The 13,424-nt window shown below is 39.2% G+C and overlaps 1 protein-coding gene across 1 annotated transcript in view; it reads left to right on the top strand.

The window, feature by feature from the left end:
• The window catches only part of USH2A (usherin), a gene marked incomplete at its 5' end in the record, with an annotated part of 1,334,617 nt that overhangs the window by 599,282 nt on the left and 721,911 nt on the right, over positions 1-13,424 (top strand). Inside the window, one exon of the mRNA XM_082250984.1 lies at positions 9,039-9,152. Coding sequence (XP_082107110.1) covers positions 9,039-9,152 — 114 coding nt within the window. The remainder of the gene's footprint in view (positions 1-9,038; positions 9,153-13,424) is intronic.

Here is a 13,424-nt window from a genome sequence, read left to right on the forward strand (position 1 = left end):
ACCCCCATAACAATCAAAAGCAGCCATGAAGTAGGTTGATGCAGCTTTGTGGGACTTCACATGCAGGTTAAAAGGAGGTCAACTGCAAGTTAAAAGCATCTAATAGTGAGCTCTTAGGAATCTCAAAAGAATCTCAAATGGATGTCAAATGCAAGCAGAGTGCCCAAAGTAACCTGTAGTTGCCAATCGACACAAGCCCAAAGCTGGGCAATATACTGTAGGTCCCAATATAACAGGGGACAAAAGGATGTATCCTATATAAAAAAGGGAACTATTTATGTTTACGTTAGGTGTTTGATTGCCACCTAAAAGTGCAGAAAAATGTATTCCTTCAGTTCTTATTATGTCTGAAATAAATTCCTCAGCAGGGGCAACCCTTCTGTAGTTTATGATGTGCCAGCACATGTTTTGCAGGTTGAGGTCCTGTTCACACCTTAGCGTTTTTCAGCTCGTAAAATGCTCATCTCTAAAGTCTCAATACACCTAACAAGCAAAATCCCATTTATTTCAATGTCCCCTGTGCACATATTAACGTTTTGTCCCCTGAAGCAAAATGCCTGAAGCTCAAAAAAGTACATGAGCTTCTTTTTTGGCAGATTACAAGCGTTTATGTTAGACGTCAATGCCTGCCTAGAAACGTCTGAAAAAAAAAACGCCTGAATACGATACGCTCAGGTGTGAATGGAGCCTAAGACCCTAGCATAAGGAACAAACTATTCAGAGAAAGGGAATACAATAAGACACAGGGCCACTCACTAAAACTAGAGGAAAGGCGGTTTAACCTTAAAGTACGTAGGAGGTTCTTCACTGTAAGAGCAGTAAGGATGTGGAATTCTCTTCTGCAAGCAGTGGTATCAGCAGGGAGCATCGATAGTTTCAAAAAACTATTAGATGGGCACCTTAAAGACCACAACATACAGGGGTATACAATGTACGGTTAACAGCAAACACACACACACATCATAGGTTCAACTGGATGGACTGATGTCTTTTTTCAACCTCACTAACTATGTAACTAAGACCAGGTGTTGGTTCGGGCATTTTTAAGGCACTTTTTCAGACATTTTTTCAGGCATTTTTTGCAGGTGTTTGGAGGCAGGCATTGACATCTAACAACAACGCTTGTAATCTGCTAAAAAAGAAGCATATGCACTTTTTTGAGCTTCAGGCATTTTGCTTTAGGAGACAAAACGCTCATATGTGAACAGGGGCCATTGAAATGAATAGGATTTTGCTTGTTGGGCGTTTTGAGACTTCAGAGATGAGTGTTCTACAAGCTAAAAAACACTCAGGAGTGAACAGGGCCTTAAGGGCAATACTTCCCTTTTTACATAAACAAGTCTGAAAACTCCAAAGAGGCAAATAAATGACTACTTTGATTATGGTTATACATTCTGACAGCTTTCTTTGGTTGATCTTGAGGAAACCTTTTCACTGGACACATTTTAGCACTGGTCTTATTTAAAAGTCTTTTGTGGCCTAACTTACTAAATCCAGTATGATCATTGGAGGTGACTCCTCACAAATGCCATAATCTGACATGAATGTAGGATTCTCAGTATATGTAAAATCTTGTTTAAGGTGGCCTCGGTGTAAAACTGATAAGTGCATATTTTAACTCCCTTGGTGTAGTGTGGGAGTTATGAATGTTGGATTGGTATTGCCACTGGCTAAGTCTTTCATGATCCTTTAGGCTAAGTTCACATGTAGGCATTTTGGGAAGTTTTTGGGGTGTTTTTCTGCTCTAGGATCAGCTCAAAAAACGCCCAACAAGAAAAATCCTTTTCATTTCAATGGCCCCTGTCCACAACTGAGCGTTTTGACGTTTTAAGCAAAACGCCCAATGCTCAAAAAAGTACATGAGCTTCTTTTTGGGCAGATTACAGGCGTTTTTATTTTTTTCCATTGGTCACTTGCCAACCTAAAAACGCCTGTAAAACGCCTATAAAAACGCCGGAAAAATGCCTAAAAAACCCCTGTAAAAAGCAACGCCAAGATGTAAACATAGCCTTAAAAGGTGGAAAGGAGAATTGATGTTACTCCTTATATACCTTGAACTCATTGTTGAAACATTTTCTTGGATATTGTAATGCAATTTTTGCTGCGATAGGGTTAACAACATGTGCAGTTTCTAGGTAGCTAAGACCTTGTAGAAATGTGTCTTCCTTGGTTATTTCAAGTTTAGGAATAAGATAACCAAGTTCCTGAAACTCTTGCTTGTCTCTGTTGGACAATGTATGAAACTTCTGTAATCCTTTGATTTAGGCAGACTGTCCCAAACAAACTATTTCTATTACTAAGTGATTTGTCCGCTATGTGTGCTGTGTCATATTGCATTAGCATCAGCCACATACAATATGTGGCACTGTGTTCCACATCAGTACAGACGACTTCCCGTCTGCTGCTGGCACTATATTAAGTTGGCCTGAATGCGTCTCAGCCACTTAGGAGAAGTATAAAAAGAGAAAAAATCTACTCGTGTCTGAAACACACACCCAGTGGGACATCGCCTTCTTGGACACATATACCAAGAAGTCCATGGTACCTAGAAGCCTCCGGTGGGAGGTCAGTCCTCAACTTGATGAAGTGGATTTGGAGGATTGGTACAAATATTTCAATGAAGCAGGGGTCAATTTTTTAAGATATTTGACAGGCAGAAAAAACGCCAAACTCTCCAGATTGGATGAGGAGATCAAATTAGTCAAAGAAAAGTTGACCCCCTTCAAAGAAAGTGAGGAATACAAAAATGCCTCAGTGGAGTTATTAAAAAATCTAGAGAAGGAGGAAAAGGACCAAAAAATAAAAAAACGGAAAAAATATAATAGGGATTTACAAGACTACTTGACTTGTACTGTTTTTGAGTGGCAAAAAAAATTACTGGGTAATTTGAATGTTGAGGTAGAGACAATGGATACATCAGCCACTCAAGTAGTGGGAGTACCCGTAGTCCCCCCAACTTCTCAAAAACAAAAGAAAGGGGCCCGCAATAAAGGCCGCCGTCCATCTTTCAAATCCCCTTACAGAGGGCAGAATGCGAATAAGGACAGTCATCATCAACCATATCAAGGGAGACCTAATGGTAACTTTAATCCCCCGGGTCCCAACATTAGTTGGCAACATCAGAATCGTGATTATTATGATGGTCCTGTCCATCAATCAGGGACTTATACTCAACCCCCTTACTCCAATATACCCCAATGGAGACGGGGACCTGATCAGTACCCAGACCCTCGCCATTCACAAAGGAACCAGGGTCTTGACTATGGTCCACAGAGACAAGTCCAAGGACGTTTTGATTATAGCCCATTAAGATCTGGCCCACAATGGTATGACCCTCCCTCTGAACCCATGCGAGGAAGAGGAAGTGATCGCCAGTGGCAGGATAGAGAACATTCCTTCAATAGGGCAGATAATCGCCAATATAATGTTCCGATCCAGAACAGGTTTTATCCACTCAAGGACAATGAGGCCCAGAGTGGTGCACAATCCTCCCATAAGACCAACACAGTGGGCTTCCATAATGACCCCACCCCTCACTCTTCAAGGGAACTAATAGGGGATAACAGTAAGCCCCACAGTTCCACTGATCCTGGTTCAATTTACCCTGGTTGGGGTTTTCCCAGGGCCCTACAAGGAGTAAAACGTCCGGCAGAATCAGAAGAGGAACTAGAGGAGGCAGGAGGTGCCAACTCAAAAAAAGCAAAAAGCTAGCAGGCACGGGGATTTTTAATCTAAGTAGTACTGAATTGAGTTGTGAAGAAAAGTTGATTTTGGACAAGGGTTTGAAATTTGCCCCGCCTAAGAGGCTGGACAAGTTTCAGACCTATATGGACATTCACAGATTTGTCCGTAAGGTTAATATTAAGCGTTATGTCTTGAGCAATCCTATCAAAGAAAATAGAGTGGTTAGCATGGAGTTTCAACATTCTGGTCTTGCTAATGCGTCACTATTTAATCCCCCTGGTGGTTTGGCCCCTTCATTAAAAGTGTTCAGGGACGTCATGTTAAGAGATCTGGATAATATTCAAGTACATAAATCTTCTCTTTCATCTGATTTACAAAAGGGACTAGACTCCCTGTGTGCACGTAAGGACTTAGTGATAAGGCCTGCAGACAAGGGGGGAGGCATTGCGGTACTGGATAAAAAAGACTATGAGGATGAAATGCAGCGTATCCTTGGTGACAGACAAACATATGTGTTGTTACCTAAGGACCCTAAAGCCTCAGATAAAAAAACTTTACAATCATTGGTAGAGAGGGGCTATAACTCCAGTATCCTTAACAACAAAGAAAAGGCATTTTTGGTCCCCAAGTGCCCTCGCACTCCAGTGATATACTATTTGCCAAAATTACATAAAAGTCTTGTTTCCCCCCCGGGGCGTCCCATAGTCAGTGGCATTGACTCTGTGACGTCCCGGGTGGGGAAATATATAGACACGTATTTACAACCTTTGGTTCAAGCCACACCTTCATTCATTAAGGACACTAAACATGTCATTAATATGTTGGCCGACTTGAGCCCTACAGAACATCTATGGCTGGTCACAGCTGACGTTTCATCTCTCTACACGGTAATTCCGCATGAGGTGGGTCTTGATGCCGTCAACATGTTTCTAACTCGTGACTCAAATTTACCAGAAGCCCAAATTTCCTTTATCATGGAGTTACTCAAATTTGCAGCACAGCATAACTACTTCTGGTATAATGGCCAATTTTATCGTCAGATCACTGGCGTGGCCATGGGGGCCAAGTATGCCCCGTCCCTGGCCAATCTTTTTATGGCCCAATGGGAGGAGGACGTCATCTATGCATATCACCGCCCACAGATTCTTCTGTGGGCTTGGTATATCGATGACGTCCTCCTCCTATGGGATGGCACACATGACGATCTATCCTCATTTTTGGAGGACCTTAACTCTAACGATAGAGGCATACATTTAAATTATGAATGTAGTCAATTAGGTGTCAATTTTTTGGATTTGAATATTTCCATCCGGGATGGACAATTTGTCACCTCCACCCATTTCAAATCCACCGACAGGAATTCCTATATTCCTGTCGAGAGTTGCCACCATGCTACTTGGCTGCGAGCTATCCCCAAGGGACAATACCTTCGCATTAGACGGAATTGTTCCGACATTCGTGACTTTGATAGACAGGCACAAACATTAACAACAAGATTCCTGGATAAGGGATACAATGAGGAGTTCCTTCAACATGCTCTGTCTGAAGTGAGATCAATCGACAGACAGGCTTTGTTGAGTAAATCTAGGAGGCAGGATCAGATAGACCCTTTTACTCTGCCATTTGTGACCACATATTCTAGTCAACATATGACCATAAAGAATTTGGTCGCTCGTCATTGGCATATATTAAACAATGATCTGGTGCTTCGTGAAAACTTACCTATTAAACCTAAGGTGGTTTTTAGGGGAGTCCCCTCTTTGAGGGACAAAGTTTCTCCTAATATCTTGGAACCCCCTGTCCCCAAACCAAGTTTTTTGCAACAACTTACGGGATACTATAGGTGCAACCGCTGCCAAATTTGCACCCTTAGTTCCAATAAACTAAGAAGAGTACAAGAATTTGTATCTAACAGTACAGGACGTAAGCATAATATAGAGCCTTTTATATCATGCACAACTACTGGGGTTGTCTATCTACTTCAGTGTCCTTGTGGACACCAATATATAGGCAGGACAAAACGCCCACTTAACGTAAGACTAAAAGAACATGTGGCAAATATAAGGAAGGGCTTCCCTAAACACTCAGTATCCAAACACTATGCAGCAGTACATAATAAAGATCCTAGACACACCCTTTTTTTGGGCATAGATCGTTTTGTGCCACATTGGAGGGGTGAACCTCTTGTGAGGGGCATCTCAAAACTTGAGATTTCCTGGATACACCGTGTAAAATGCTATGTGCCATATGGCCTCAATGTTGATGTTGAGGTTAATGCTTTTTTGGATAATTCTTAGTTCTTATTTTTAAATGCACATTTTTCATTATTTCTAATATATTTATAATTTAGTGTGATCTACCCTTGGGAATTGTCACATCAGTTTCAAACACTAGATGTAGATTAAAATACCCCCCCCCCCCCCTATTTTAATTTTTCAATATTTTATTTGTATTTTTTCAATATTTTTCAATATTTATTAATTTTTCAATATATATATTTTTTAATTTAATATCATATATTATGGTGTCTATTAAGTAGAATTGGTAACACATTATACGTTAGCTATCATACTTTGTTGTGTGGTAATTATTTATGGTTATACATTCATTTATTGGGGATACAATTTCAACTGTTTAGTTTCCTGAATAGCCTCTTAATGTATTTGCAACATCTAAATTTTGGTCTATATTTATGATGCTGATCCCCGGTTAGAGTTTGAACTCATTCCGCTATAGTTTGACTTAATTGTATCTAATATGGTCAATTATTTTTGCGGTCTCAGTGCCTTTTTATCTGAGCGCAAGACGACACAGTCATACATAATGCCCATATATGTCCTTATGTTTACTCTGTTTACATCTATGGTTTAACAATTTTTCAATTTCACATCGGCCCGCTACACCTTTAAATATGTTTGCCCTTAATATGGGACATTCCGGGTTAGTGAAGTTGATTTGTGCCCTTAACCAAAATGGTGGGATAGATCTATCCTGGTTCCGGTCATTGGATGTCCGGTTCACAGCTTCAGGGCGGAATTGTTCAAACACTTCCGGGGATTATAATTAGATCTTTCCTATAAGAGATGGCGTCAGCACGCCGTCCGTACCTTTGATAACGTCTTCTTGGACGAAACGCCGTCAGGTCGCAGCGTGCTGACGTCATCCCGGAAGTTATCCTAGGAGCGGATGTGCCTTGCCGTCCGGCCGGCGGCTTCCATCCATCGCGATTTATCTACAATGTTTTTAACACCTTTGATGCTGATGGTCCTGGAGCTTCACGCATGATGGGAAAGCGCTAATAGATTTACTGCTTGGATTATTTGTCATCTGGTAAGAGGCCCACAGGGCTTTTGAGTGACGTTTCTGGTATCTTGGCTATCTGGATTAACCTATCTGCTCATTTGACCTATCTTTCGGTAAGAGGCTTCGCAATTGGTGGTGGTTTGTTTCTACATTCATTCCCTTTACACTGGGCTATTCACGTTTGCTCATTATTCATTTGGTGAGCTGCTGCACAATCGATAGGGATTCCTTATTGGTGGTGGAATTTATATAATTTACGGTATCACACTATGCAAGTTTTTTCTCTTTTACATATTATTCACATTATTCGCTGAGGACTCTGACAACTCCCATCTCCCAGATCTGTGACTACATCTCAGCATATGAATCTTGCAGATTTTTAGTGGCTGTCTGGTAAGCACATTTCCTACAGAGACCGTGGAGTGTGATCTATGTTTTCAGCGTCAATCAAGTTGATATTTGGGACATTGTTTTTTGTTTGGACATTAATTTTGTTTACCCACATCACGCAGCGCGGCTTATTTTTTCTATACTTAGGAGAAGTCTTGTATTTTTATCAAGGAAAACAGTGCTTCTTATGATTTGCCGAGGTGGAGAGGTGGGTGGATAAGGTCACAATCTGTGCACAATGCCGTATTTAAAGGAAGAGTCTACATCTTTCGAGTTTTTTCTGAAAAAGTAAAAAAAACAACTATCCAACCTAGAGCTTTAAGCACTTTTGTGATGACCATGGTAAGTGTGCGAATCTGGGACCTCTGGTATAGGAGGCTCACAGCAGGAGTGGTCAAAATATACAGGGTGGTAGTAGGTGGTAAAATTGCCAGCACTTAGCCAGAATTACATTATTAGTTTTGTATGAACTTTGAGGGCCCATAATCATACCCTACTGGATTAAAATAGATTCCATTATCACACCGTGTCAGAAATGGCTTCAACACACCTGATGCTTTTGAGGAGAGGCCTACTTCACTTGTTTATCTCATTTATTCATCTTTCTGTGTACATTTTCAATAAGAAGATGTCAGGGCACTAAAGCAGACCTATGCAATATTAAAACCCTTTTCCACACTCCTGTTCTGAAGAAGCCACTGGATCATGATGGCGGTCATGTGACCAAATGCTTATGCATTGGTTACATGATACCACCCAAATGAGCTTAGGTATTTTTAGGTTTAGGTGATATTGAAGCACAGTCAGCCAGTCCCTGGCTCTTCATAGTCATTGATCTTTTGCTTTTTCTGAAACCATGTGACATTTGGTCCTATGACCAGCAGCAGGAAGAACACAGGGCAGTAGTTTAGCATCATCATTTACCTTCCATTAGCATACTGACTGAACACCCAAGATATGAGGCCAGTGTTTTTATAGAATAGGTCTAATAATACAGTAGTATTTTTTTTAACATGGAAACTATAAAAAGTGTACTTAATTATTAAAAATCTATTTGTTATCAAACAAAGATATTTTCAATTGCTGCTATTGACTTGTCTTCCATTGACTGGCCAGGAACCTCAATGTTGACATTACAATCTCTGTTGTCACTCATACTACACTATTGAAGTTTTTATTTATATTTATTCTTTATAATTATCTTGTCTGTATATGTTCTGAACATCCCCTGGATAATATTTGCATATCTATAGGATGATTATTGTTCTTGAAAGCCTTGTACATGTACTACTGACTTTTCATGTATAAGAGTTCCATTAAGTCTGGTGATTACCTATCCATTTATGTTGTAAGGTAGTTGTGGTAGCTTTATAGAGCAATCCGATCCTGGACTAAATAAATAAATTATAGTCCATTTGTATACAGTGGACTTCTAACTGTGTTGATCTTGGGCTACGTTATACAGTTATCATACACTTATACAATTGAGGGTCTAGTAATACATCTAAAATCATACGTTGAGGCACAACAGAAGTGATCTGTGGGCCCCTAACTGATGCCAGATTATGGACACCAGTGGCTTCCAGGCTCAACCAGGTAGATGTATGCTCTTAAGAAATGTTGTTCATTGGCCTGATCTCGTTGATCTTCTTTCTTTGCAGGCACCCTGACAGGCTTGCTGCCCTTTACAAAGTATGCTGTAACATTATCCGCATGCACTTTAGCCGGCTGCAGCGTGATCTCCCATGTTGTGAACGTCACCACTCAGGAAGAAGGTAAAGCAATTCCAGAGGTCTTGACTTCCCCATCTTAGTCATGAATAATAAAACAGAGGGATCTGAACACTGCCGAGCCATTTTCTGCAAAACCAAGAACCTAATTTGATGACAAAGTGCATTGCCAGAGTGTAATTGCTTCATTTTTTTGGGGGGTGCTAGAATGAATCAAACTCCATACCCTTTAATGACATGCATCTTTAATAGCTGTAATGCAGATTAATGGGCTTTTTAATTGCTGTTACATTGTTCATGCAAGAGCCTTGTCATTAATACGAAGCATCTGAAAGATTAATGAAAGCTTCCTCATTTTACTGTGGCTCGCAAGTAAATCTAGAGACAGTCTGACTAAAAAGAATTGATTGTATGGCACAGTATGAAATCGAGAATCAAACGGACGCTTTCTATGGTCTCTTTTAATGGCTAAAGACCAGTACAGGCAACAATTATTTCAACTTAGTAGCGATACCAAATGCCAATTGGAAGCCATATTAATCATGTTGGCGTGTGTACCATTAATCAGATCCTAGTGCTTCTAATGTAAAGCCTCAAATGATTGTTTCAGTTAAAGGAAGAATTCTGGTTTCAGTAGAAACTGTTCTGTAGTTTCTATTTCTATAACTGTTTAGGTATCTGAATATAGCCTGTTAAAGGAAGAAAGGCCACTCAGAGCTTCAGTAGGACTTCACCAGTTTTTCCACTCCCTGTTGTCAGTTACATGGTGATATGAGACCCCTAGACCTGTGTTTAATGTTGGATAAGTTCCTAAACACACCCAATGTAAAGTGCCATCACAGCTACTATTGAGATTCAAAATTACCTTTTGCCCTGGTGGCACATGGAGCAGAAAGAGAGAAATTTACACTGCACAGGCTTCATCAAGCACACCCATCCACTGCACATGTAGGGAGCTCTTATATTTGGCTGCAGTATATTACATAGATGTCAAATTAAACCCTAACTCTGGGAAACTATGTTTATTAAAAGAGACCACTAGTAGATATTAAGCAGCTTAGGTTGTCATACTCGCCTTCAATCTGGGGCAGCCTCTTACAGTACTTCAAGCATGGTGCCCTTCATTCACAGTATATTAATGTAGTAACCACCTACAGGTAGCGAGCTGAGAGTGGAGGCTCACCTATAGGTACATACCATAAAACCTGGAGCCTCAGAATCCACCCATCATTGCATATCACACCCTAAGCCATGCCCCTTTTTAATGATTAAAACACAAATATTATATGAACGTTTGCTGTAATAGTAGGCTTGCAAATGCTTGTTTTCCTGACCCCTGCATTTATGACTGATTCACAATGTGCTGAAAAACAAATCTGTTTTCTAAGAAAGGCATCTATACCAAATGGAGATCAAATAATAAAAGTGTTTTCCCCTATATTTTATGATAAAGAATAAGTACAATTATTGCATAAGATATTGTTTGTGCCACCTATTCTGTGAGGAAGGAAATGCTCAATGCAATGTACAATACACAACATACATTACTTATTATGCCTTGCATAATACTCCACAAACTAACCTACTAATCAAGTATTGGCACAAATACTATATTTACTATACATTTACAATATATTTGTCAAAAATAACTGTCTGACACCCACAATAAAACTTAAAATAATAATATTACTAATAATGCAATTCAGGCAGAATAATATATGGCATTAGGAAATACACACTGCAAGATCACCAATCTTTGTCTAACAAGATTGCCCAATTTTCCCCCTGGGTGTCACTTAAATGATGTACTGTAAATGATGGTTATGTAGGCATTTTCACCTGTCTTGCAGATCCTGATGTTAACATGCAGTTTGCATGTTTCCCATTATGAAATCAATGGCTAGGAAAGAGAATTTCCAAGCTTTAGTGGCTTGTGAACCAGATTTTACATATTCCCTGACTTCTAATGTCTTTTTGGCTTTATTCCTCCTGGAGTTTAGTGTTTTTGTGCCTGTCTCCTCCTGGCACTTAAACACACAAACTTCCATTTGAAGTATGTGAATTTTGGGTGAAGGTTGTGAATATTGGATGAAACTTTTATAAATGTTGGGTGAAAACATTCATAAATAGACCCCTTAATAGGGATGAATACAGTGATTATGGCTAAAATTACAGATTTGGAAACTCTCTACTTTGCTAATTGAGCTGTTTAGGTGAAATTTGCTTTAAATTAATTGGTTTGTTTACATTATACTATTTAGGGCTCCATTTATCAATAAATCAACCAATATTTACACATCTTTATTACAAGATTAACTGAAGATTCTGTTACAGAAAACAATTGAATCTTGGGTGAAAACTTTGATAAATAGACCCCTTATTGTTTATGTTTTTATTATTATTCTTGTTTTGTACACTTTTTGTTGTTTTTTATCTTCTGTGAAAATAAATTGTAAAATAATGAGTTTTATGAGGGGCCAATTATGGTACAAGAACAAGTTCAAGAAAATTAAAAGTAGCTCTAGTAACTCCCTGGAACTATTGAAACTCCATTGCATTCTTAAAAATGATTTGACTTTCCCCTTTGACTCCAGTGCATTATGCCAAAATGGTAAAGTTTCAATTAAATCTCCTTTTATTTCCCATTCATTAAGGGACACAGAAAGTCTTTAAGATTGGGTTATACCGCCACATACAAGACCATTGGATACTGGCTAGCAAAAAAAAAAACTCTAGGCCAGCCCAGGATAATCCCTCCCACTACCAACATGCATCAGTTTTTTTTTTTTTGCTGGAATCATAAGAGGATGGACATCTTTTTTACAGCTGCATTATGTTAAGATTTTTTTTCTGTTGCTTCCTGAATTAGCAAGTCTGCTGCCTGCTCTTCTATTCACACATTCTACAAGTTCTACCAGGTGGATTTCTTGCTCAACTTGATGTGTAAAGTCATTCAGGTGGATGATTAAGCTGCAGGCAGTCCCCACTTCTCCATTGTTTAGGGCCATTTTAATATTTTGTTTTCTTTAGTGCCAACCTTGGTTGGATTGCTTTTGGACGTCCTGAAGATCAAAGACTTTCTGTGACCCTCAATGGACAATAAAGAAATTAGACTTTTGCATTCACCATGAAATCCTTGTCCATTGAGAAAACTCCTACCCCTCTGTGTTTATTATCATGCTGTTGGTACTGCTTTGCTCCAAATCTGAAGCATGCTGATAGTGGGAGCTAGCCTAGGTTGGTCTACATTTTTTGGTTTACCAGTATCCCATCCTCTTGGGGGGGAAAAAGGATTTTACAGTGAGCATAAAAATCCTATTATTTTTTGCTGAAGTTTCAAGGAAACTAAAATGTAAATTATTTTAACTCATCCCTAATACTTAGAGTGCTACACCCGTTATTAAAAAATCTTTCTGGAATTGTTAGAACTCACCCAACCATCCCAATGCATTTCAATGAATGGAATTTAGTTTGCCTAGCAACGTAACCTGTGGGCTACATGAGAGCTCTTTGAGTGGAGGGATCCCAATGCAATGTTTCCTGGAAATCCCTCTTAGCATTCAGTTTATCATTTTGCCCTGGCCCTAAAAAAAAAAAACATTCCAATTTATTAAAAAGCCATCACACGAGTGCAGAATTTAGATATGCAGATTCCAGCGGTATGTCACCATATTGCATCCATTTTCTGCCTGTTAGCGTAGCGGAATAATATAGAAATCCACTCCATTGACTTTGTGTCTAGTCTGTGCCGTGGTAAAAAACACAAACTCCCAGTAGTGTTATCTGATTTCTGGAGAAAAAATCTATTTCTGCATAACGAGGGCCCATTGGATAGTGCCTCTGCATTAATCCCTGATTTCTACTCTTATATTTGCAATTCATATGCGGCATCTTTACTTCAATATGCATATTAGCATTAAGTGGGTGAGCATTAAATAGCTCATTTTTTAAAGGAGTTTTTTTCCGCCATTAATGAGCCACATAATACACATACCATGTCAGATTGTGGTCTTCATCAATGCAGTTTTTTCTTTAATTAATTAAACTTTGAGGAAAGAGTTTAAAATTGTTCTTATATTCAAAAGGACTGAAATTGGAGCAAAGTTTTCCAGGCCAATACAGTTTCAGTTGTTAAATGAGCCAAAAAATGTATTTACTATATCCATAGTATTTATTATTTCCTTTATTATGCACACCAAACACACACACACTCTCCCATTTTTTTATAAAAAATCTAGGCGCACTACCCTCTTTCCAGTAATCGGTGCTGTCAGTCTAGAGTTCCCCATGGACCCAATACTGTATATATCAACTAAC

The sequence above is a fragment of the Pelophylax lessonae genome (genome assembly GCF_965119305.1).
Source record: "Pelophylax lessonae genome assembly, chromosome: 3".
NCBI lineage: Eukaryota > Metazoa > Chordata > Amphibia > Anura > Ranidae > Pelophylax > Pelophylax lessonae.